The sequence below is a fragment of the Microcaecilia unicolor genome, chromosome 1, assembly GCF_901765095.1.
Source record: "Microcaecilia unicolor chromosome 1, aMicUni1.1, whole genome shotgun sequence".
NCBI lineage: Eukaryota > Metazoa > Chordata > Amphibia > Gymnophiona > Siphonopidae > Microcaecilia > Microcaecilia unicolor.
In genome coordinates this window covers 767,546,264-767,572,722 of record NC_044031.1, presented here as the reverse complement: position 1 = coordinate 767,572,722, position 26,459 = coordinate 767,546,264, and the positions used below count along the sequence as shown (strand labels likewise).

Below are 26,459 nucleotides of genomic sequence, written 5' to 3'. Positions count from 1 at the left end.
AGATTCCGTATTCCACTTGAATATCAATTTCTCTTCCAGTTGTAACATTTTTTTACACTATTCTTATCCAACTGAATAAGTACTACAAATCGCAAATCTTATATGCTATGCGGGGCAGTGACCCAGTGTTGTACGAAAGGTGCTTCCATATGTTTCAAAATAATATTACTTAAATGTTACATAAGAACATAAGAGTAGCCATACTGGGCCAGAGATGGTCCATCGAGCCCAGTATCTTGTTTTCCAAACAGTGGCCAAGCCAGGTCACAAGTACCTGGCAGAAACCCAAATCGTGGCAACGTTCCATGTAGAAGCCCAATGAATAGCAAGATTCCGGAATCCTAAAGAGTGACAAGATTCCATGCAGAATCTCAAAGAGTAGCAACATTCCATGTAGTACCCCAAAGAATAGCAAGATTCTGGAATCCTAAAGAGTGACAAGATTCTACTACTGCTACTACTACTACTACTTAACTTTTCTAGAGTGCTACTAGGGTTACGCAGCGCTGTACAATTTAACAAAGAGAGACAGTCCCTGCTCAAAGAGCTTACAATCTAATAGACAAGTGAACGGTCAGTACGATAGGGGCAGTCAAATTGGGGCAGTCTGGATTCACTGAACGGTAAGGGTTAGGTGCCGAACGCAGCATTGAAGAGGTGGGCTTTAAGCAAAGCCAAGCCAGGTCACAAGTACCTGGCAGAAACCCAAATCGTGGCAACGTTCCATGTAGAAGCCCAATGAATAGCAAGATTCTGGAATCCTAAAGAGTGACAAGATTCCATGCAGAATCTCAAAGAGTAGCAACATTCCATGTAGTACCCCAAAGAATAGCAAGATTCTGGAATCCTAAGAGTGACAAGATTCCATAAAGAATCTCAAAGAGTAGCAACATTCCATGTAGAACCACAAAGAATAGCAAGATTCTGGAATCCTAAAGAGTGATAAGATTCTACTACTGCTACTACTACTACTACTTAACATTTCTAGAGCGCTACTAGGGTTACGCAGCGCTGTACAATTTAACAAAGAGAGACAGTCCCTGCTCAAAGAGCTTACAATCTAATAGACAAGTGAACGGTCAGTACGATAGGGGCAGTCAAATTGGGGCAGTCTGGATTCACTGAACAGTAAGGGTTAGGTGCCGAACGCAGCATTGAAGAGGTGGGCTTTAAGCTAAGCCAAGCCAGGTCACAAGTACCTGGCAGAAACCCAAATCGTGGCAACGTTCCATGTAGAAGCCCAATGAATAGCAAGATTCTGGAATCCTAAAGAGTGACAAGATTCCATGCAGAATCTCAAAGAGTAGCAACATTCCATGTAGTACCCCAAAGAATAGCAAGATTCTGGAATCCTAAGAGTGACAAGATTCCATAAAGAATTTCAAAGAGTAGCAACATTCCATGTAGAACCCCAAAGAACAGCAAGATTCTGGAATCCTAAAGAGTGATAAGATTCCATGCAGAATCTCAAAGAGTAGCAACATTCCATGTAGAACCACAAAGAATAGCAAGATTCTGGAATCCTAAAGAGTGATAAGTTTCCATGCAGAATCTCAAAGAGTAGCAACATTCCATGTAGTACCCCAAAGAATAGTAAGATTCTGGAATCCTAAAGCGTGACAAGATTCCATGAAGAATCTCAAAGAGTAGCAACATTCCATGTAGAACCCCAAAGAATAGCAAGATTCTGGAATCCTAAAAAGTGACAAGATTCCATGAAGAATCTCAAAGAGTAGCAACATTCCATGTAGAACCCCAAAGAACAGCAAGATTCTGGAATCCTAAAGAGTGATAAGATTCCATGAAGAATCTCAAAGAGTACCAACATTCCATGTAGAACCCCAAAGAATAGCAAGATTCTGGAATCCTAAAGAGTGACAAGATTCCATGAAGAATCTCAAAGAGTAGCAACATTCCATGTAGAACCCCAAAGAACAGCAAGATTCTGGAATCCTAAAAAGTGATAAGATTCCATGCAGAATCTCAAAGAGTAGCAACATTCCATGTAGAACCCCAAAGAATAGCAAGATTCCGGAATCCTAAAGAGTGACAAGATTCCATGTAGAACCCCAAAGAATAGCAAGATTCTGGAATCCTAAAGAGTGACAAGATTGCATGCAGAAGCTCACAGAGTAGCAACATTCCATACTACAAATCCCAGAGCAAACAGTTGCTTCCCATGTCTGCCTCAATAGCACACTATGGACTTTTCCTCCAAGTATTTGTCAAAATCTTTTGGGCTAAACAAAATTTAGTGTTCCTCACAGTTTTACCTATGTACCATAGGCCACAAAGACACCTTATCCCGTAAATCACACAGTCCATTTTAGAATGTAGCAAAAAGGTTTTCTATAATCTATTTGGAATTTGAATTACCTTTGTTTCTAAGGCATATGGACAGTACCTACATCCACCACATTTATCGTGACCCCCATTTTGATCTTGTATACTTCTCTTATTAATACACAATCTCTGTCTTAAATGTTGTCCCTGACTGTGTATAAGCAAATCTCGGAGCATGTTCAAATACAGTATGTAACCAGAGGGAGCTAAGCAGCACCGGTCCGGCTGGCTCCCTGCCTCCAACATGCTGATGGTCAGAACCTAACGCGGGCGCTAGAGGTGATTAGCCCTGGCGTTAAGCTGTGCAGAATGTTCAGAGGGCTCCAGCACCAGAAACGACCCACCCTCCAAAGATTAATGCAAATTATATTTAAATGTAGACAAACAGATGCTAATTAAATCATATCCCGTTCCCGCCCAATGCTCGGAGAGCAGCACACAAACCAAAGCCACTCTCAACACAGGAAACTCACTGCCAACTCGGAGCTGGCCTTGAGGAGAAGATATACTGTATTTGATTTTTTCCAGATTTTGGAAGTGAAACTTTCTTCCCAAATTAATAATAAAAGCAAAAACACTGCACTGGATGTAATGCCTGCTGGAAAAATGCTCGTTTATTCCTCTATTGTCGGTTGCTCAGGGCAGATAAAGCAGGGCTTTTTTTGAGGGGGTACTTGGGGGTACTGAGTACCGGCACCTTTCCCATTGTTTGCTAAAATTGACCCATGATCCCCAAGTTTTAATGAAACAGTTCAGGCTCTACACACCAATTCTACCTTGTCATAGATTCTGTGACTGGTTGCAGGGGGCCTGGCTGTTGTGGGGTGGGTCCCTCAGTGATCACCCCATCCCTGAAGGGTGGCCTGACATTTGAGTACCAGCACCTTTTTCGCTAGCAAAAACACACTGAGATAAAGTGACCTCTTTCTAGTCCCCCAGACTCCTCTGCTCAGTCTCAGAACGTTTGCCAGACAATCCCTGCTCAGTGTTCATTCAGGAAGGGAACCAGGGCTCCCTATCTCTCCTCTCCACCCCTCATCCCCAGTCCCCCCTATCTCTGCTCCACATCTTGCCACAAACTCTTGTAGGCATCTGCCAGGCACATTCGTCCCCCTTACAGTGCAGATATAATTTGAATAAAATTTGCATTGAGCATTGGAGGGCTCTATGGTATCAGCACTGTTCACTCTACGCCCAACTTCTGAGCTTTCCTCTGGAGGTCTGACTTACCCTAGATATAGCTCCCTGACTCTAGGTGTGCTTCCCTGGCTCCAGTGGTTGGTCCCTGCCTCCAGCTGTTGCTCCCAGTCTCCAGGTGAGGCTCCGTCCCTCCAGCTGTGGCTCCCTCCCTCCAGTTTTGTCTTTCTGCCTCCAGCTGTGGCTCCCAGTCTCCAGCTGTGACTCCCTCCCTCCAGCTTTGTCTCTCTGCCTCCAGATGTGGCTCCCTGTTTCCAGCTGTGGCTCCCAGTCTCCAGGTGAGGCTCCGTCCCTCCAGCTTTGTCTCTCTTCCTCCAGCTGTGGCTCCCAGTCTCCAGCTGTGACTCCCTCCCTCCAGCTTTGTCTCTCTCCCTCCAGCTGTGGCTCCCAGTCTCCAGCTGTCACTCCTTCCCTCCAGCTTTGTCTCTGCCTTCAGCTGTGGCTTCCAGTCTCCAGCTGTGACTCCCTCCCTCCAGCTTTGTCTCTCTCCCTCCAGCTGTGGCTCCCAGTCTCCAGCTGTGACTCCCTCCCTCCAGCTTTGTCTCTCTCCCTCCAGCTGTGGCTCCCAGTCTCCAGCTGTGACTTCCTCCCTCCAGCTTTGTCTCTCTCCCTCCAGCTGTGGCTCCCAGTCTCCAGCTGTCACTCCCTCCCTCCAGCTTTGTCTCTCTGCCTCCAGATGTGGCTCCCTGTTTCCAGCTGTGGCTCCCAGTCTCCAGCTGTCACTCCCTCCCTCCAGCTTTGTCTCTCTGCCTCCAGCTGTGGCTCCCAGTCTCCAGCTGTGACTCCCTCCCTCCAGCTTTGTCTCTCTCCCTCCAGCTGTGGCTCCCAGTCTCCAGCTGTCACTCCCTCCCTCCAGCTTTGTCTCTGCCTTCAGCTGTGGCTTCCAGTCTCCAGCTGTAACTCCCTCCCTCCAGCGTTGTCTCTCTCCCTCCAGCTGTGGCTCCCAGTCTCCAGCTGTGACTCCCTCCCTCCAGCTTTGTCTCTCTGCCTCCAGCTGTGGCTCCCAGTCTCCAGCTGTCACTCCCTCCCTCCAGCTTTGTCTCTCTGCCTCCAGATGTGGCTCCCTGTTTCCAGCTGTGGCTCCCAGTCTCCAGCTGTCACTCCCTCCCTCCAGCTTTGTCTCTCTCCCTCCAGTTGTGGCTTCTAGTCTCCAGGTGTGACTCCCTCCCTCCAGTTGTGGCTTCTAGTCTCCAGGTGTGACTCCCAGTCTCCAAAATTTGCTCCTTCCCTCCCTCTAAATCTGGCTCCCTGCCTCTAGGAGTGACCCCCTCCCTCCCTCCAGGTGTGTGGACCTCACAGGTTCAGGCTGTCACAAAATGAAGTCTTTGTAGAGAGAAAGGAAAGCTCCAGACATACTGATTTAAGGTCTAAAGGTGGGAATAATTTGTCGAGTGGTGGTGGGACTGATTTATTGGGGGAGAGGCCACCCCACGTCTGATATTGCAGCCCCTCCACAGTTTTCCCGCTATGAATGTCTTCCTCCTGTCTCGCAGGATGGGATTATACTGGGTGCAGTGGGAGCTTATGACTGGAACGGAGCGGTTCTGAAAGAGACCAGCAGCGGCAAAATCATTCCTCGCAGAGAGTCCTACCTGCAAGAATTCCCGGAGGAGCTGAAGAACCACGGTGCATACCTAGGTAAAAGAAAGCAAAGGTCACTCAGGCCTCTTCAACAAACCCTCCGTTGCAGAAGGACCGGGGACGTGGGAAGAGGCATAATTTCAGTACTCTGGAGCAGTGGTTAATGCAGCCTGTTAGCTCCCCCACCCTCAAAGAAATGAGGCCAAATACATACCACGGGGCCCAAGTGAACTGGTTTAAACAAATTCCTGGAAGAAAGGTCATTAAGCCTTTATCAGTCAGGTGCACTTAAGAAGGAAGGACCACAGCATTTATGTGAGAACCTACAGGGGACTTTTATCTGGATTAGCCTGCTTCTGGAACCACCATGCAGGGTCGGGACCCAGTTTAGCAGTTTACAGGACTGAGCCTTGTCTCACTCACCCACTGGTGCCCCCCCCCCCCCCCCCCAGCTAAGGATCCTCTGTGTTTATCCCAGGCTTTACCCCTCACTCCCCCCCCCCCCCCAGCTAAGGGTCCTCTGTTCTTATCCCAGGCTTTACCCCTCACTCCCCCCCCCAGCTAAGGGACCACTGTGCTTATCCCAGATTTTACCCCTCACTCCCCCCATAGCTAAGGATCCTCTGTGTTTATCCCAGGCTTTATCCCTCACTCCCCCCCCCCCCCAGCTAAGGATCCTCTGTGCTTATCCCAGGCTTTACCCCTCACTCCCCCCCCCCCCCCCAGCTAAGGATCCTCTGTTCTTATCCCAGGCTTTACCCCTCCCTCCCCCCCCCCCCCCAGCTAAGGATCCTCTGTACTTATCCCAGGCTTTACCCCTCACTCCCCCTCCAGCTAAGGATCCTCTGAAGGGGCAGAGTAAGGACAGGCCTTTGTATGCCAATGGGTCTGGGGAGGGGCAGAACAGAGTGTTGAAAATGGGACAGGTGCTGGATGTGGCCTGGCAGAATCTCCTTTCCCTGTCTGTCTGTCTGTCTGGCGCCTGCTGTTTGTCCCTGGATAGTATGTGCCCTATATACAGTCCTACGGTATTGGACCTTGTGATTGAGATTAATTTGGAAGCTGTTTCTGCTGAGAGGCTGTTTCCACTTAAGTGTCATTCCTCAGTCTCTGGTAGCAGTTTTCAACTTCAGTACTGTTTGGGACATGTGCTGTGAGCTGGGTCCCCTCAAGCTGGACTGTAAGAGCTCCGGGGACTTCATTTATCTTCTGACACACATTCCTCTGAGAAAGGTCCAGACGTCAGCCTGAATGTAATCGAAGCCAGATCTCGGCTGAAACTGAACAAAGGAGGAATGTAGAAGGCTGAACTACAGCTTACAGTCAGTCAGGCAAAATGTCATTTTATTCGATTTCATCAACTTTAGGATTTCTTAACTTATGTGTCACACATCTGCTGCGAGGTGCAGGGAGGGGGGAGACTGTGCAGAAGGGCTGAGCGTTCCTGTCACAGGTCTGTCCCAAGAGGGTGGGGGGAGGAATGACTGCGCAGAAGGGCTGAGTGTGTCTGTAATAAAGCTGTTGACCTGTGTGTCTTTTTCCAGGTTACACAGTCACCTCGATCATGTCATCAAAGTTTGGCAGGATTTACGTGGCAGGAGCTCCTCGGTTTAACCACACAGGGAAAGTTATAGTCTTCACCATGCACAACAACGAAAACCTCACCATTCATCAGGCCCTGAAAGGAGAGCAGGTAAAGGCCATCACATCCAGGGGTGTGCTGGTAAAATTTTAACAACGGGCTCTGTCTCCGGGCATAACCGGCCCTGAAATTTGGGGGTGGGGTGGGAATACATGCCTCTCTCTCCCCTCCCTTGTGCAGGCACGCTAGGCATACCTTTGCCGAGCCCCACCAGCCAATAAATGGACTGCCACCATTCTCTGCTGCTTGTTTCTGGCTCTGAGCGGCATGATGGAACCTTCTTGCGCTTGCATGAAAAGTCTCAGCCTAATGCTCAGAGTCAGAAACAGGGAGCAGCAGCAGTCTATTTACTTGGCTGGTGGGGCCAGCCTCACTGCCAGCAAAGTATAAGAGAATTCAGGAGGGGGCCCAAGCCCACATTTTGGGAGTCAGTTGTTAAAGTAGCCATGGGGAGGCTCCCAAAATTCTTAAAAACTTAACAAACGGCTCTCGCGAGCCCGCTCCAGCACACCACTGATCACATCCCACCCCTCTGCCGTTCTAACATAGTGCCAGGTAGAGGGATGATCTCTTTGCCATGGCCTGTGATGAGCCTGCTAACACACCGATGAGGAACACAGGGCCTTCCCTTTTAAACTACAGGTTTCAGCCTCTGACTGTGGTGCACTATTGCAAGTTTATCCCACTGGGCTTTTCATTTACATAAGTACATAAGTAGTGCCATACTGGGAAAGACCAAAGGTCCATCTAGCCCAGCATCCTGTCACCGACAGTGGCCAATCCAGGTCAAGGGCACCTGGCACGCTCCCCAAACGTAAAAACATTCCAGACAAGTTATACCTGTGTTTGTGTGAATTGTATTTTTATTTTTTTTAGATTTTGCCATTATATAAGCACTATGCATCCCTCTGTCAAAAAAACAAGCAGAATAGAAATGCCAGAATGAACTGTAACATGGATCTGATTTCCCACAAAGAAGCTGGGGTCTTTAGCCCCACAGAAGACATGTTGCAGGGCCTGACCGGTGCCCACCTCAGAGGAAGAAACTGTCATCCTGAGAGCGGGAAAGTCATGCAATCTGGTGCCAATAAAAAGTGCCAGAGCTGAGGAGGAATCTGAATGCTGAATGTGTGACCCTGAGCAAGACTAACTCCCTTTGCTTGGATTCTAATCCCAGCCCTGGCACTGACTCTGTGTGACCCTGGGAAAGTCACTTTACTTCCTTATGCTTGGGTTCTAATTCCAGCTCTGCCACTGACCCTCTGTGCAACTCTGGACAAGTGACTTTACTTCCATGTGCTTGGATTCTAATCCCAGCCCTGGCAATGACTCTGTGTGACCCTGGGAAAGTCACTTTACTTCCTTATGCTTGGGTTCTAATTCCAGCTCTGCCACTGACCCTCTGTGCAACTCTGGACAAGTGACTTTACTTCCATGTGCTTGGATTCTAATCCCAGCCCTGGCAATGACTCTGTGTGACCCTGGGAAAGTCACTTTACTTCCTTATGCTTGGGTTCTAATTCCAGCTCTGCCACTGACCCTCTGTGCAACTCTGGACAAGTGACTTTACTTCCATGTGCTTGGATTCTAATCCCAGCCCTGGCAATGACTCTGTGTGACCCTGGGAAAGTCACTTTACTTCCTTGTGCCTGGATTCTAAATCCCAGCTCTGCCACTGACTCTCTTTGCAACCCTGGGCTAGTTACTTTACTTCCTTGTGCCTGGATTCTAATCCCAGCTCTGCCACTGACCCTCTGTGTGACTCTGGGCTAGTTACTTTACTTCCCTGTGCCTGGATTCTAATCCCAGCCCTGGCAATGACTCTGTGTAACACTGGGCAAGTCACTTTACTACTAATCATTTCTAAAGCGCTACTAGATATACGTAGCGCTGTACACATTATATTCAGGTACTTTCTCTGTCCCTAGGGGGCGCACAATCTAAGTGACTTGCCAAAGGTCACAAGAAGCTGTAGTGGGAATTGAACCCAGGTTGCCAGGATCAAAGCCTGCTGCACTAACCATTAGGCCTCTCCTCCCTCACTTTACCTCCCTGTGCCTGGATTCCAATCCCAGCTCTGCCACTGACTCTTTCTGTGACCCTGGGCAAGTCAATTTAGTTCCCTGTGCTTGGGTTGTAATCCCAGCTGTGCCACTGTGCGACTCTAGGCCAGTTACTTTACTTCCCTGTGCCCAAATTCTAATCCCAGCCCTGGCACTGACTCTGTGTAACCCTGGGAAAGTCTCTTTACTTCCTTGTGCCTGGATTCTAATCCCAGCTCTGCCACTGACCCTCTGTGCGACTCTGGGCTAATTACTTTACTTCCCTGTGCCCGAATTCTAATCCCAGCCCTGGCACTGACTCTGTGTGATCCTGGGAAAGTCACTTTACTTCCTTGTGCCTGGATTCTAATCCCAGCTCTGCCACTGACTCTCTTTGCAACCCTGGGCTAGTTACTTTACTTCCTTATGCTTGGGTTCTAATCCCAGCTCTGCCACTGACCCTCTGTGCGACTCTGGGCTAATTACTTTACTTCCCTGTGCCCGAATTCTAATCCCAGCTCTGCCACTGCCTCTCTGTGCGACTCTGGCCAAGTGACTTTACTTCCCTGTGCCTAGATTCTAATCCCAGCTCTGCCACTGACCCTGGGCAGGCCATTTTGGGGTGTTGAACCGCCAGTGTGTGTATTTACTTTTCAGCCTGCATTAACTCATCTATTTTGAAACAAAAAGTCCCTGCCTGTATTGTGTCTGAATATCAACTTCCTGTGTTCTGTACATATTTCCAAGGGCTCCTCTGCAGCTAAACCACCCTCCTTCTCTCCAATAGTTAAAGCCCCACTGATTGGGTATTGACTGATTTAGTTGAAGTAACTGTAATTGTACATATTTAAAAAATTGAGTTTCATAGCTCCCTATGTCTCTGTTTTGCCCTTCTGGGAATGAGTTACAATTATGTAAGTAACAGGACACGATTAGTGGGGCCGAAATACATGGAATGGATATGGAAAGAGGGGCTTTGCTGCTTTCTCCTAAAGAATTGTCAGGAAAGGCCTTGGTTTCTAAAAGCTGCAGTTTTACAAAGCCCTGTGTCAGCTACTGTCACGAGGACTGCCCCTGTTCCAGTGGTGTAGCCAAGGGTGGACCCGGGTGGGCCCAGGCCCACTTATGATGTGGCTGGCAGGGATCCCCAAGCCCCACCAGCCAAAAACTCCCAACCTCCTGCATACCTTGTAAATAGCAGATCTTCGCCTGCTGCGAGCAGCGACTGATACACACTGTTCGTACCGGCTCCACAGCCTTCCCTCTGATGTATTCCCGCCTATGCGGAAACAGGAAGTTGCATCAGACGGAAGGCTGTGGGGCCAACGTGAGCAGTGTGCATTAGTTGCTGCTCGCTGCCGGTGAAAATCTGATACTTAAAAGGTATGTGGGGGGGGGGGGGGATATTTGAGAGAGCATATGGTATGCAGGCGAGAGAGGGAAAGACCAAATTACTTGTCGGACAGGGCGGAGTTCTTCTGCCCATCCATGTGGGGCCCAGGCCCACCCAAAACTGGGTGTCTGGCTACGCTCCTGCCCTGCTGACTGCATAGTTCACTAGAAGCAGGAGGCATTGTAGTGTGCTGCCAGTGCCCCCTGTTGGTTGGGAAATAGAACTACAAGCTTTGGCACTGGCAAAGGCTCTGGGCCCAGCCTGCTACCCAGTGGAAAGGAGAAAGAAGAAGTCGGGCCTCTCTCTCCACCAGCTCTGTCTCCACTTTCAGATCGGCGCCTATTACGGCAGTACAATAGACTCCGTGGATGTGAACGGCGATGGAATCACCGATGTCCTACTTGTCGCTGCTCCCATGTACTTCAGCGAAGGCCGAGAACGGGGCAGAGTGTACGTCTACCATCTAAGAGAGGTAACCGCTGCTGATACCAGGGTGAAGGCCTTGCGATTTGTAACATGCATTTGGTGGCCTCTTCCACTTTGTAATGATAATGAAGAGAAGAAGGGGTCCATAATTAGGGTTACCATATGTCTAGATTTACCCGGATATGTCCTCTTTTTGAGGACATGTCCGGGCAACCGGGCAGGTTTTGCCAATCTGCCTGTTTGTCCGAATTTCTGGACAAACGGGCAGATTGCTAGCCTCCCCTCCCCTTACTTGCTACTGCCCTGGTGGTCTAGTGACCTCTTCCGCCTTCGGGTCAGGAAACAGCCCCCTCTTTCCTGCCCGGAGCACTGCCCTGCATGCATCCTTCCTCTTGCTGATCTCGGCGCTGATTCAAAATGGCGTCCGAGAGTTAAAAGTGACCTTGCGAGACGTCAACTCTCGGCGGCCATTTTGAATCGGCGTCGAGATCAGCAAGAGGAAGGATGCATGCAGGGCAGTGCTCCGGGCAGGAAAGAGGGGGCTGTTTCCTGACCCGAAGAGGTCACTAGACCACCAGGGCAGTAGCAAGGTAAGGGGAGGGGGTGACGGGGAGGGGGAGTGACGGGGTGTGTGACAAGAGGGACGGGAAAATGTGACAGGGGGTGGAGTGAGGTCATGAAAGGGGGTGGGGTGGGGTGTGAAAGGGGTGGGGCGGGTGTGTGGTGGGGTGGGGCATGTGTCCTCCTTTTTGGGGGACAAAATATGGTAACCCTACCCATAATGTCAGTTGGGGGAGGGGGGTGCTTGAGTCGTGCGCGTTGCAGTGACGTCCTGTTCTTCCACTGCAACGAGCACGACTCAAGCACCCCCCCTCCCCCAACTTTATCCACATTGTTCTATTTCTGGATTTATTTGTCATTTGCTAAACATTGGTTAGATCATGTAGAATAAATCTCTTAAATAAATAAATGTATAAAAAGGGAATGAGAAATGTTGGGAGGTTTTAGATTGAGAGGAGCAGGGCTTTTAAAATCTCCCTCACTCTGCCCGGCTTTGTCTGCACTGTCACACTTCAGCCTCAGAGGTTTAGGTTTTATGTAATACTACTACTACTATTTAACATTTCTAAAGCGCTACTAGGGTTACGCAGCGCTGTACAATTTAACATAGAAAGACAGTCCCTGCTCAAAGAGCTTACAATCTAATAGATAAGAGTGAGACAAATATAGGACAATCAAGCCATTGTGACATCACTGATGAGGTTGGCTCTTAGGCATTGGTGGAATGAGGCATTATGACATCACAATCTCAGCTCTGGATACCAGAGACTAAAACTCTTCACACTAAGGGGGGAAGTGGGCCAAGTAAAGGACAGTCGAGCCATTGTGACATCACTGATGAGGTTGGCTCTTAGGCATTGGTGGAATGAGGCATTATGACATCACAATATCAGCTCTGGATACCAGAGACTGAAACTCTTCACACTAAGGGGGGAAGTGGGCCAAGTATAGGACAGTCGAGCCATTGTGACATCACTGATGAGGTTGGCTCTTAGGCATTGGTGGAATGAGGCATTATGACATCACAATCTCAGCTCTGGTTAAATCACTGCTATATGTAATACTACTACTACTACTTAACATTTCTAGAGCGCTACTAGGGTTACGCAGCGCTGTACAATTTAACATAGAAAGACAGTCCCTGCTCAATGAGCTTACAGTCTAAAGGACAAATATACAGTTAGTTAAGTAGGGGTCATTAAATTGGGGTAGTCTAGGTTACTTGAAGGTATAGAGGTTAGGTGTCAAAAGCAACATTGAAGAGGTGGGCTTTGAGTAAGGCTTTGAAGATGGGTAGGGAGGGGGCTTGGCGCAGGGGCTCAGGAAGTCTATTCCAGGCATAGGGTGAGGCTAGGCAGAATGGGCGGAGTCTGGAATTGGCGGTGGTGGAGAAGGGTACTGAGAGGAGGGATTTGTCCTGTGAACGGAGGTTTCGGGTGGGAACGTAAGGGGAGATGAGGGTAGTAGTGAGGGGCTGCAGACTGAGTGCATTTGTAGGTAAGAAGGAGAAGCTTGAACTGAATGCAGTATCTGATTGGAAGCCAGTGAAGTGACCTGAGGAGAGGGGTGATAAGAGTATATCGGTCTAGGCGGAATATAAGACGTGCAGCAGAGTTCTGTGTGAAATAAGTGTTGAGCTTTAGTAGAGGAGGTTTCATACCTACCATGTTGACTTTTGGAGGGGAGCAAGGAAGAGAAATGTCTCTTTACTGAAAGTGCTTTGGACAGTCAGAATAAGTGAGTCAGTGAAGCACAGTGAAGGGAAGGTGTATTCTCAGGAGTGCCATCATCTACAGTGCAAGGTGCTGGGTTTCTCCCTTACATCTTCTGGGTTTCACTTACCAGAGAAATATCCTCTTCTCCCTTCTAATAAGTTCTGGGAGAAGAGGATATTTCTCTGGTAAGTGAACAAATTTTGCTTGTGCTTTCGGAACTTGAAGATTGGGGTTTAAAGGAGGAACTGTAAGTTAGTGATAGGCTGATATCCTTAATACTTTAGCAAGTTTTAAATTACGGAAAAACTCAAAATACACTAAGATGGAGTCAGCAGTCCAGCAGTGAGAGGGGTGCTATCCAGTCTTTTGCATTGAGTGTCACATGTATGATTATCTCCCAATTGGTGAGGTGTCATATGTGTGTGCCCGATGCAAAGAGCTCCTAGCTCTCAGAGAACGTGTCCGTTCTCTAGAGGCTAGAGTAGCAGACTTGATGGAGCTGAGGGAGATAGAGAGGTACATAGAGGAGACCTACAGGGATGTTGTAGAGAAGTCCCACCTCCAGTCAGGTAGCCCCTGTGCTACCTTGGAGGAGGGAGGTCTCCTAGAAGGAGAGCATCACCCTGGTGAAGTAGGAAGTACTCCTGTAGCCAGGACCTGCCCACCAGGGGATGTATTATCCTTTCGCACCGAGGATATATCTCCAAATGTTGCCCGGGAGGGAAAGGTTAGGACAGCTGTTGTACTTGGTGATTCGATCATTAGGCATATAGATAGCTGGGTGGCTGGTGGACGTGAGGATCGCCTGGTGACTTGCCTGCCTGGTGCGAAGGTGGCGGACCTCACGCGTCACCTAGATAGGATTTTATATAGTGCTGGGGAGGAGACGGCTGTCTTGGTACATGTGGGTACTAATGACATAGGAAAATGTGGGAGAGAGGTTCTGGAAGCAAAATTTAGGCTCTTAGGTAGAAAGCTGAAATCCAGATCCTCCAGGGTAGCATTTTCTGAAATGCTACCTGTGCCACGCGCAGGGCCCAAGAGACAGGCAGAGCTCCAGAGTCTCAATGCGTGGATGAGACGATGGTGCAGGGAGGAGGGCTTTAGATTTGTTAGGAACTGGGCAACATTCTGGGGAAGGGGGAGCCTATTCCGAAAGGATGGGCTCCATCTTAACCAGAGTCGGACCAGGCTGCTGGAATCGGCGTTTAAGAAGGAGATAGAGCAGCTTTTAAACTAGAAATGGGGGGAAGGCCGACAGTCGCTCAAAAGAGCATGGTTCGGGATAAGGTATCTTTCAAAGATATCACCATAACAGGGAAGATAGAGTATCCTGATAGTGAGGTTGCAAAAGAGATTGTAGTAGATCGGGTATCTTTAAATAACAATAAAAATCAGACAAAGATTGCCAATTATACTGTCAAGTACTAAGCATGATGTACTTAGGAACAACAAACATAGTTTGAAATGTCTATATGCGAATGCCAGGAGCCTAAGAAATAAGATGGGGGAGTTGGAATATATTGCACTAAATGAAAAATTAGATATAATAGGCATCTCTGAGACCTGGTGGAAGGAGGATAACCAGTGGGACACTGTCATACCGGGGTACAATTATATCGTAGTGATAGGGTGAATCGGATTGGTGGAGGGGTAGCGTTGTATATTAACGAGAGCCTTGAATCAAATAGATTGAAAATTCTGCAGGAAACAAAACACTCCTTGGAATCACTGTGGATTGAAATTCCATGTGCAAAGGGGAAAAGGATAGTGATAGGAGTGTACTACCGTCCGCCTGGCCAGGACGAACAGACGGATGTGGAAATGTTAAAGGAAATCAGGGACGCAAACAAACTGGGCAACACAATAATAATGGGGGATTTCAATTACCCGCATATAGACTGGGTTAATGTAACATCTGTACACGCAAGGGACATAGGATTTCTTGATGAAATCAAGGACAGCTTCATGGAACAGCTAGTTCAGGAGCCGACAAAAGAAGGAAAAATACTAGACTTAGTCCTTAGTGGTGCTCATGATCTAGTGCAGGGGGTAACGATACGAGGGCCGCTTGATAACAGTGATCATAATATGATCGGTTTTGATATTGGCATTGAAGGAAGTGAAACTAGGAAATCAAGTACGCTAGCGTTTAACTATAGAAAAGGTGATTACGACAAAATGAGAAAAATGGTGAAAAAAAGACTGAAAGGAGCAGCTCGCAGAGTAAAAAACTTGCATCAGGCGTGGATGCTGTTTAAAAACACCATCCTGGAGGTTCAGGACAAATATATTCCACGTATTAGAAAAAAGGGAAAAAAGACTAAACGTCAGCCGGCGTGGCTAAACAGTAAGATAAAGGAAATCATTAGAGCCAAAAAACAATCCTTCAGAAAGTGGAGAAGAGAACCAACTGAAAGTAACAGGATAGATCATAAGGAATGCCAAGCCAAATGCAAAGCGGAGATAAGGAGGGCAAAAAAGGACTTTGAGAAGAAATTAGCGTTGGAAGCAAAAATACATAGTAAAAATTTTTTTAGATACATTAAAAGCAGGAAACCGGCCAAAGAGTCGGTTGGGCCGCTGGACGAAAATGGTGTTAAAGGGGCGATCAAGGAGGACAAAGCCGTAGCGGAGAAATTAAATGAATTCTTTGCTTCGGTCTTCACCGAGGAGGATTTGGGGGGGACACCGGTGCCGGAAAGAATATTTGAAGCGGGGGAGGCGGAGAAACTAAACAAATTCTCTGTAACCTTGGAGGATGTAATGGGTCAGTTCAGCAAGCTGAAGAGTAGTAAATCACCGGGACCTGATGGTATTCATCCCAGAGTATTAATAGAACTAAAAAATGAACTTGCGGAGCTACTGTTAGAAATATGCAATCTGTCCCTAAAATCGAGTGTAGTACCGGAAGACTGGAGGGTAGCCAATGTTACTCCGATTTTTAAGAAGGGTTCCAGAGGAGATCCGGGAAATTATAGACCGGTGAGTCTGACGTCGGTGCCGGGCAAGATGGTGGAGGCTATTATTAAGAATAAAATTGCAGAGCATATACAAAAACATGGACTGATGAGACAAAGTCAGCACGGATTTAGTGAAGGGAAGTCTTGCCTCACCAATCTAATGCATTTTTTTGAGGGGGTAAGCAAACATGTGGACAATGGGGAGCCGGTTGATATTGTATATCTGGATTTTCAGAAGGCGTTTGACAAAGTGCCGCACGAAAGACTCCTGAAGAAATTGCAGAGTCATGGAATCGGAGGTAGGGTATTATTATGGATTAAGAACTGGTTGAAAGATAGGAAGCAGAGAGTAGGATTGCGTGGCCAGTATTCTCAGTGGAGGAGGGTAGTTAGTGGGGTCCCGCAGGGGTCTGTGCTGGGTCCGTTGCTTTTTAATGTATTTATAAATGACCTAGAGATGGGAATAACTAGTGAGGTAATTAAATTCGCCGATGACACAAAATTATTCAGGGTCGTCAAGTCGCAGGAGGAATGTGAACAATTACAGGAGGACCTTGCGAGACTGGGAGAATGGGCGTGCAAGTGGCAGATGAAGTTCAATGTTGACAAGTGCAAAGTGATGCATGTGGGTAAGAGGAACCCGAATTATAGCTACGTCTTGCAAGGTTCCGCGTTAGGAGTTACGGATCAAGAAAGGGATCTGGGTGTCGTCGTCGATGATACGCTGAAACCTTCTGCTCAGTGTGCTGCTGCGGCTAGGAAAGCGAATAGAATGTTGGGTGTTATTAGGAAGGGTATGGAGTCCAGGTGTGCGGATGTTATAATGCCGTTGTATCGCTCCATGGTGCGACCGCACCTGGAGTATTGTGTTCAGTACTGGTCTCCGTATCTCAAAAAAGATATAGTAGAATTGGAAAAGGTACAGCGAAGGGCGACGAAAATGATAGTGGGGATGGGACGACTTTCCTATGAAGAGAGGCTGAGAAGGCTAGGGCTTTTCAGCTTGGAGAAGAGACGGCTGAGGGGAGATATGATAGAAGTGTATAAAATAATGAGTGGAATGGATCGGGTGGATGTGAAGCGACTGTTCACGCTATCCAAAAATACTAGGACTAGAGGGCATGAGTTGAAGCTACAGTGTGGTAAATTTAAAACGAATCGGAGAAAATGTTTCTTCACCCAACGTGTAATTAGACTCTGGAATTCGTTGCCGGAGAACGTGGTACGGGCGGTTAGCTTGACGGAGTTTAAAAAGGGGTTAGATAGATTCCTAAAGGACAAGTCCATAGACCGCTATTAAATGGACTTGGAAAAATTCCGCATTTTTAGGTATAACTTGTCTGGAATGTTTTTACGTTTGGGGAGCGTGCCAGGTGCCCTTGACCTGGATTGGCCACTGTCGGTGACAGGATGCTGGGCTAGATGGACCTTTGGTCTTTCCCAGTATGGCACTACTTATGTACTTATGTACTTATGTACTCCCTTGCTTCACTGTGGAATGGATCCACAGAAGCTTAGCTGAAATTGGGTGACGGGGGGAAGAGGGGTTGGTGGTTGAGAGGCTAGGATAGGGGAGGGCAGACCTATATGGGGTCTGTGCCAGAGCCGGTGATGGGAGGCGGGACTGGTGGTTGGGAGGCGGGAAATACTGCTGGACAGACTTATACGGTCTGTGCCCTGAAAAAGACAGGTACAAATCAAGGTAAGGTATACACATATGAGTTTATCGTGGGCAGACTAGATGGACCGTGCAGGTCTTTTTCTGCCGTCATCTACTATGTTACTATGTTATATGTTATTTAGGGTGGGTCTCTGACCCTTCTCTTATCGATTTATTGATTGATCATCTTTTTAAAAACATTCACCCAAGGCAGTGTACAGCAAGAATAAGCTGAATACAAGCAACAGACAATTACAGCAGTACAATTATCCAAATAAGAGTACAAAGTATGGCATAGTCTGTTACTTACAATGCAATAAAACGTCTTAATAGGCAGCCCAGGGGTAACCAGAGGTGGAACATATACACAGAGGGGTCGATATTCTGAGGGATTTAATCAGGCAAGAGAGGCTCTCTGTGGAATATCAGTAGTAACTGTCTAGGCCTTTTAAAGTGTAATATCTGTGAAGCCTTAATATCCTAGAAGTATAATCTCAGCACATCAGCCACAACTAAAGCCTCTTTATTCTCTGAAATTTACTTTATTGAATAAATATAGATAGAGACTATTATAAAGAACAAAATTACAGAGCACATTCAAAAGCATGGATTAATGAGACAAAGTCAACATGGATTTAGTGAAGGGAAATCTTGCCTCACCAATCTACTACATTTCTTTGAAGGGGTGAACAAACATGTGGATAAAGGTGAGCCGGTTGATATTGTGTATCTGGATTTTCAGAAGGCGTTTGACAAAGTACCTCATGAAAGACTCCAGAGGAAATTGGAGAGTCATGGGATAGGAGGAACTGTCCTATTGTGGATTAAAAACTGGTTAAAAGATAGAAAACAGAGAGTAGGGTTAAATGGTCAGTATTCTTAATGGAGAAGGGTAGTTAGTGGGGTTCCCCAGGGGTCTGTGCTGGGACTGCTGCTTTTTAACATATTTATAAATGACCTAGATATGGGAGTAACTAGTGAGGTAATTAAATTTGCTGATGACACAAAGTTATTCAAAGTGGTTAAATCGCGGGAGGATTGTGAAAAATTACAAGAGGACCTTACGAGACTGGGCGTCTAAATGGCAGATGACGTTTAATGTGAGCAAGTGCAAAGTGATGCATGTGGGAAAGAGGAACCCGAATTATAGCTACGTCATGCAAGGTTCAACGTTAGGGGTCGCTGACCAAGAAAGGGATCTAGGTGTCATCGTTGATGATACGTTGAAACCTTCTGCTCAGTGTGCTGCTGTGGCTAAGAAAGCAAATAGAATGTTAGGTATTATTAGGAAAGGAATGGAAAACAAAAATGAGGATGTTATAATGCCTTTGTATCGCTCCATGGTGCGACCGCACCTCAAATATTGTGTTCAATTCTGGTCGCCGCATCTCAAAAAAGATATAGTGGAATTAGAAAAGGTGCAGAGAAGGGCGACGAAAATGATAAAGGGGATGTGACAACTTCCTTATGAGGAAAGGCTAAAGCGGCCAGGGCTCTTCAGCTTGGAGAAGAGACGGCTGAGGGGAGACATGATAGAGGTATATAAAATAATGAGTGGAGTGGAACAGGTGAATGTGAAGCGTCTGTTCACGCTTTCCAAAAATATTATTATTATTATTAGCATTTGTATAGCACTACCAGACGCACGCAGCGCTGAACACCTGATACAAAGAGACAGTCCCTGATCAAAAGAGCTTACAATCTAAATAATACAGACAGACAAGACAGTTACGGGTGAGGGAAGTAATGGGTGAGAAGGAAGGAAGGGACAAGGGGAGGGCAATTGAGTAGTGGCTAGGAGCTAAAAAGCAGCAGTGAAAAGGTGGGTTTTCAGCATAGATTTGAAAACAGGTAGAGATGGAGCTAGACGTATAGGTCCAGGAAGTCTATTCCAGGCATAAGGTGCCGCGAGAGAAAAGGAGCAAAGCCTGGAGTTAGCAGTGGAGGAGAAGGGGGACGACAAGAGATTTGTCCAGTGAGCGGAGTTCACGGGGAGGAATGTAGGGAGAGATGAGAGTGGAGAGGTAATGGGGGGCTGCAGAGTGGATGCACTTAAAGGTCAGTACGAGAAGTTTAAACTGTATGCGGAAGCGGACAGGGAGCCAGTGAAGTGACTTGAGGAGCGGGCTAGTGTGGGTATAACGATTCTGGCGGAAAATAAGTCGTGCCGCAGAATTTTGGACAGATTGGAAATACTAGGACTAGGGGGCATGCGATGAAGCTACAATGTAGTAAATTTAAAACGAATTGGAGAAAATTTTTCTTCACTCAACGTGTAATTAAACTCTGGAATTCGTTGCCGGAGAACGTGGTAAAGGCAGTTAGCTTAGCGGAGTTTTAAAAAGGTTTGGACGGCTTCCCAAAGAAAAAGTCCATAGACCATTATTAAATGGACTTGGGGAAAATCCACTATTTCTGGGATAAGCAAGTATAAAATGTTTTGTACTTTTTTGGGATCTTGCCAGATTTAAAGTTTAATCCACAAATTAACCTTTTCCGTAGAAGGGAAGGTGGTAGAACTAGAGGACATGAATTGAGGTTGAAGGGGGGCAGACTCAGGAATAATGTCAGGAGGAGGTGGTGGAGATGAAAACAGTAATGGAGTTCAAACGTGTGTGGGATAAACACAAAGGAATCCTGTTTAGAAGGAATGGATCTACAGAATCTTAGTGGAAATTGGGTGGTGACGCTGGTAATTGGAAACAAAACGGGAGCTGGGCAGACTTCTACGGTCAACGCCCTGATTGTGACTGAATAGATATGGAGGGGCTGGAGTGTAAATTTTAAGGGCTTCAATGTTAGTTTCAGAACTTTTAGTACAAGAACAGTGCTGGTCAGACGTCTACAGTCTGTGCCCTGAGAATGACAAGGACAAATCAAACTCAGGTATCACATTATACCATGTAAAATGAGTTTATCTTTTTGGGCAGACTGGATGGACCGTAAGGTCTTTATCTGCCGTCATTTACTATGTTACTATGTTACTCTTTGGGGTTCTACATGGAATGTTGCTACTAATTGGGATTCCGGAATCTTGTAACTCTTTAGGATTCCAGAATCTTCAGAACTTTTAGTACAAGAACAGTGCTGGTCAGACGTCTACGGTCTGTGCCCTGAGAATGACAAGGACAAATCAAACGGGTATAAAGTATCACATACAATGTAAAATGAGTTTATCTTGTTGGGCAAACTGGATGGACCGTTCAGGGCTTTATCTGCCGTCATTTACTGTGTTACTATGTTACTCTTTGGGGTTCTACATGGAATGTTGCTACTAATTGGGATGCTGGAATCTTGTAACTCTTGAGGATTCCAGAATCTTCAGAACTTTTAGTACAAGAACAGTGCTGGACGGACTTCCATGATTTATGCTCCGATTGTGACTGAATAGATAGGGATGGGCTGGAGTGTAAATTTTAAGGGACTTTGATGTTAGCTTCAGAACTTAGTACAAGAACAATGCTGGTCAGACGTCTACAGTCTGTGCCCTGAGAATGGCAAGGACAAATCAAACTCAGGTATAAATATCACATACCATGTAAAAAGAGCTTATCTTGTTGGGCAGACTGGATGGACCGTAAGGTCTTTATCTGTCGTCATTTACTATGTTACATCCCTCAGTACCGGCGCTGGACTGCTGGTGGTTGTTTGCAGTGGTTCTGCTGAGTAAGTCACTAGCTAATAGCTCAGGGTCCAGCTTTTAAACAATACTGAGGTTTTAAAGTTTATAATTTGTCAACAGGCTTTGAGGTCACTTGGGTGCACACAACAGGGGCTCTTTGAAGATTGCAATCAGAGGCTTGCGGTCAGCTTCTGCTGTAATTATGTCTCGGTCACAGAGGTAATGATGAAAGCGCTGACAGACATACAAAATGCTGAGACATTCTTTTTCAATTTGTACATAATTTTACTCATAATATGTCCATAATTTTGCTTGGCTGGGATAAGCCTCCTGGATGCAAAAGCCACTGGCTGACACTCTTTCATTAAGCAGCCAAGTCCATTTTTGCTGGAGTCATTCATATCACAAAAGGCTTGTTGACATCATAGTTCCTCAACACAGGAGCAGCAGCGACCAAACGATTTATTTCCTGCACTGCCTGCCTGGTGATGTTTGGAATTCAGTGCCACGCTGCATCTTTATCCAGAAATCCTCTCAACAGCTCCTGTATCTCAGACAGACATGCAATGAATTTCACTAACGTCCAAAAAGTGGCATGTCTGCATTTGGACGTCTTTCTCACAAAAAATGTCCATATCAGCGTTTTCAAAACCTATTTTTAGACGTTTTTCTCTGAAGTCCTTCAGAAGTGCATCCAAATCTCAAGGGGAAGTGCCAGGGGCATGTTCAGGGTGGAACTTGGCCATTCCTAAGACTTAGACATTTTTCAGCCATAATGGAAGAAAACAAAAACGTCCAGGACTAAAACTTAGACGTTTTGAGCTAGACCTGTTTTAGTACAAATAAAGCACAAAAAGGTGCCCTAAATAATCAGATGTCCACTGGAGGGAATCAGGAATGACCTCCCCTTATTCCCCCAGTGGTCACTAATCCCTTCCCACCCCCTAAAAATGTGATGAAAAACATCACTTGCCAGCCTCTGTGTCACCCTCAGATGTTATACTCAGGTCCATTAGAACTGCATGCAGGTCCCTGGAGTAGTCTAGTGGTGGGTGCAGTACACTGCAGACAGGTGGACCCAGGCTCCTACCTCCCCTTACCTGTTACAGTTGTGGAGGAAACTGTGAGCCCTCCAAAACTCACCAGAAACCCACTGTAGCCGCATATAGGTGCCCCCTTCAACTGTAGTGGTGTACGGTTGGGGGTAATGGGTTTTGGGTGGGTTTTGAGGGGCTTAGCAGACAAGGTAAGGGAGCAATGGTGAGATGTGTACCTGGGAGCATTTTACGAAGTCCACTGCAGTGCCCCCTAGGGTGCCCTATTGCTTTCCTGGGATGTCACTTTTCCATTATTGTACCTGATGCCAAGCTGTCTATCTTTTATTACATTGCAACTGAAGCTTTTACCTCCTCAGTGCATGCAAATGGTTTCATCCCTGTGTGGATTCTCTGGTGGCATGCGAGGCTTTCTTTCCAACCAAAGCTTTTACCACACACAGAACATGTAAATGGTTTCACTCTATTGTGGATTTTCGTGTGTATTGTGAGGTCTGCCTTCTGCCTAAAGCCTTTACCACACTCAGGGCAGGTATATTGTTTCACTGCAACATGGATTCTCTGGTGGACTGTGAGGCTGTCCTCAATGACGCTTTTACCACACTGTTTTAACTTCTGAATGGATTCTGTGGTTCATTGTTAGACCAGTCCATACAACTCATGATATTATAGATCTGTCCTTCCACTTCCCTTATCTCCTCCCAGTCTGGCAGTATTTGTTTCGGGTATAGTCTCATCATAGGAGCCAACTTTTCAAAATTATTGGGGGTGCTAAGCCCAATGAACATAACCCCTCCCTGGACACATACAAGGAATTTTCTCAATATTAGGGGTGCTCAAGCACCCACAGCACCCACAGAGTCGGCTCCAATGAGTCTCATTGTGCTAAAGTCAACATGTTTGAAGTCTAGTACTTTGAGCTTGGTGTATGTAGACACGGATTTAGCTTTTCAATCAAACCATAGTGGATGATGATCACTGCTGCCCTGGTAGATCCCTATCCAGACCTTGGACACACTGTCTCCACTTGTGAGCACTAGATCCAGTGTCGCCCCTTCCTCTTGGGTTCCATCACCATTTGCCTGAGTAGAGATCCTTGAAAGGCATCCATGTTCTCTCAACTTTTTTCCATTGTGCAGATGGGGTGATCCAGTCCACATTTTTTATTTATTTATTACATTTGTATCCCACATTTTCCCACCTATTTGCAGGCTCAATGTGGCTTACAGAGTTTGATTATGACATAACCATTCCATGATATCAGATACAATTGGTGATGTACAAAGATAGAGTAAGGGAAGGTGTTAGGCAGGATAGAAGGTGGACTTTAATGATTGGGTGGATCGGTGAGGTAGTTGTGTAAGGTTATGGGTTCTCTTTGTAGGCCTTGTTGAAGAGATGTGTCTTCAAAGATTTGCAGAAGTTGGTTGTTTCATCAATCGCTTTCAGGGCTGTAGGTAATACATTCACTGCGTGCTCATGTTGAAATCTCCAAACAACAGCCCCCCCCCCCCTTCACTCCCACATCTTTTAGATATCTATAACCAGATCTCGTATGTACTGTGTAGCTTTGTGCCTGGTCTCCTCCTCTACTTTGTGCAGATGAACGAGTTACTGAGATGGTTTCTTTGACTAGTTTCTCCACTGTAATCTTGCTTATACTGGTGGTGACATCCCTGGCTCATACATTTAGACTTGCCACTCCTGGTAAAGGAGATGGAACGATCCTCCTATGAGGAAAGGCTAAACAGGTTAGAGTCTTCAAGGCTGAGAGGGGATATGAGAGAGATCTATAATATCATGAGTTATATGGAACATGTAAATAAGGAACCATTATTAAGCCTGACAAATAATACTAAGCCTAGGGGATGCTTGATGAAACCAGTAAGCGGCACATATCAAATGAATCAGAGAAAGTACTTTTTCATTCAATGCATAATTGAGATGTGAAATTTATTGCTGGAGGAAGTGCTCAGGATTTCAGGAGAGATTAGATACCATCCTAGAGGAAAAGTTAATAAACAATTATAAGCCGGGTAGACTTGGGAAGGTCACAGCATGTCTTTGGGAGTAACCTGAAAGGAATGGATCTACTTTTTTGGGAACCTACTGGGTACTTGTGACCTGGACTGGCCATTATCAGAGACACAATGCTGGGCTTGATGGGCCTTTGGTTGACCAAGTATGGTACTTCCCATGTGTGTATATTCTTTCTGAGTTTTTCTGGGATAGACTTAGTGATTTGCTAGTCAATTAGACATCTTTCAATCAGTTTTTGTGGTTAAGAGAAGATAGGATGAAATGTACCACTTTCTGCCCCTCTCTTTCGGGTATTGTAGATTTTGAGGAGGGTGAAGCTGGGGTTAGCACTGACACATGTAGCTCGGGTCAAGCTTGCAGGATTTTGCTATGATTACAATCCACTTCATGTTTCTGTCTGACAGGCTGGGTTTGTGTCTGATGGGTCCCTGAAGGACATGGAGAGCTCCCAGAATTCTCGCTTTGGTTCTTCTATTGCCGCTGTTCCAGATCTCAATCAGGACTCATACAATGATGTCGTCGTTGGTGCCCCACTAGAAGAGGACCACAAAGGAGCAATCTACATCTTCCATGGCTTCAAAAGGAACATCTTGAAGAAGTGTAGGCAGGTGAGTGCTGGCACTCTTTGTATGACTGGTCTCCTTAAATACTATGCACCAATACAGCAGGAGGTACAGGCAGGTCTCCTTTAATATTGCACATCTTTGTAGAAATGGGCAGATCTCCTTTTAATGATGTCCATCCTGGACCAACCCAGATACTCATTGGTAGTGTTGTCAGTTGCAATGCAGAGAACTTGGGTTCAATTCCTTACTCGGGTCTTCTACTCCCCTGGTCAGCCAGTGCTGGAGGTGCTGCAGATGGGGGTGGGGGGGTGAGGGTGAGGAGATGGGGTTAAGAGTATTGTAAAGCAAGTGGTAAGAGCAGTTAATGTAGCTGGGAGTGGTAGCATGGAATGTTGCTAAAATTTGGGTTTCTGCCAGGTACTTGTGACCTGGATTGGAAATGGGATACTGGGTTAGATGGACCATTGCTCTGACCCAGTATGGCTGTTCATATGTTCTTATTTCTAACCATTATTAAGGTAGACCTGAGGAAAGCCATTCTCTTCACACACAGAAATAGTCCTGACTCCAAACATTTGTCTCAAATGAGAAAATACGCTTACTGACAAGAAGAATTAGTAATAACCTTAGAAACAATTTGCAGAGTCACCAAAAAACAAACAATTGCTTAGCCATAAGGTAGAGAACACATACAAAGTCAGATGACCATGCAAAGTCAGCTTCTTGAACCTCTGAATGCCCCCAGTCCTTCTCTTCCACATCCAAAGAAATAGATCACAGCAAATACCCTGTTGATGAACAATGCAGCAAGAACAAATCTCCGTCCTAGGCACCACTCAACTGAATTCATTCTGGACTTACTCCAGCTGGTGGTAGGAAAGCAAACCACGTGGAGAGTCTTTCCTCCCTGGTGCATTGGAGACTGCAGCCCCCTGTGACATCCCACCTCTCCCCTACTCAACAGCACTCCTCAAAGCTCCTTGAGTCCCCTTTATACTTTGGGGATAGGCACCACCTCAATGGACATTACATCACCCTATAGGAACCCTCCCAGTTCGGGAGTGTTCTCACTTTCCAACACATAGCCAGAAAACATTCCTTGGTAGAGCCCTGGGAGTCTGTATACTAACGTCTCAAACATCTGACACTCCCTAATCTACATCTATCGTATTTGTACCTCATTATGCCCCTAATCTTTGAATGCTATCCTTTGCATAGCTTCTGTCATATCTATATCTACCTCATCCTCTGCCTTGCGTACGGCATTGTTTCAGGATCCTTCTCAACACAACATGGAATCAGAGAAAATGACGACAGATAAAAGACCACGGAGCTCGTTTTCAAAGCACTTAGACTTACAAAGTTCCATAGGAACCCTTTGTAAATCTAAGTTCTTTGAAAATACACTTCTATATGGCCTATCCAGTCTGTCCATCCATGCCATCTACTATCCCCTCCTCTTCCTTAGAGATTCTATGTACTTGTCCCAAGCTTTCTTGAATTCAGATACAGTTTTTGTCTCCACTGTGAGGAAGTTCCACAGATTCACCACTTGTTCCACGAAGCAGTATTTCCTCAGGTTACTCTTGAGTCTGTCATCTTCCACCGTCATTCTGTGCCCCCTCATTTCAGAACTTCATTTTAATTGAGAGA

General features: G+C 46.4%; 1 protein-coding gene across 4 annotated transcripts in view; it reads left to right on the top strand.

The window, feature by feature from the left end:
• The window catches only part of ITGA11 (integrin subunit alpha 11), a 316,149-nt gene that overhangs the window by 192,081 nt on the left and 97,609 nt on the right, over window positions 1-26,459 (top strand). For all 4 annotated transcript variants that reach the window (XM_030189806.1, XM_030189807.1, XM_030189808.1 and 1 more), the window contains 4 exons: window positions 5,034-5,178; window positions 6,666-6,814; window positions 10,530-10,670; window positions 24,645-24,848. In XM_030189806.1, the coding sequence (XP_030045666.1) occupies window positions 5,034-5,178; window positions 6,666-6,814; window positions 10,530-10,670; window positions 24,645-24,848 (639 nt within the window). The remainder of the gene's footprint in view (window positions 1-5,033; window positions 5,179-6,665; window positions 6,815-10,529; window positions 10,671-24,644; window positions 24,849-26,459) is intronic.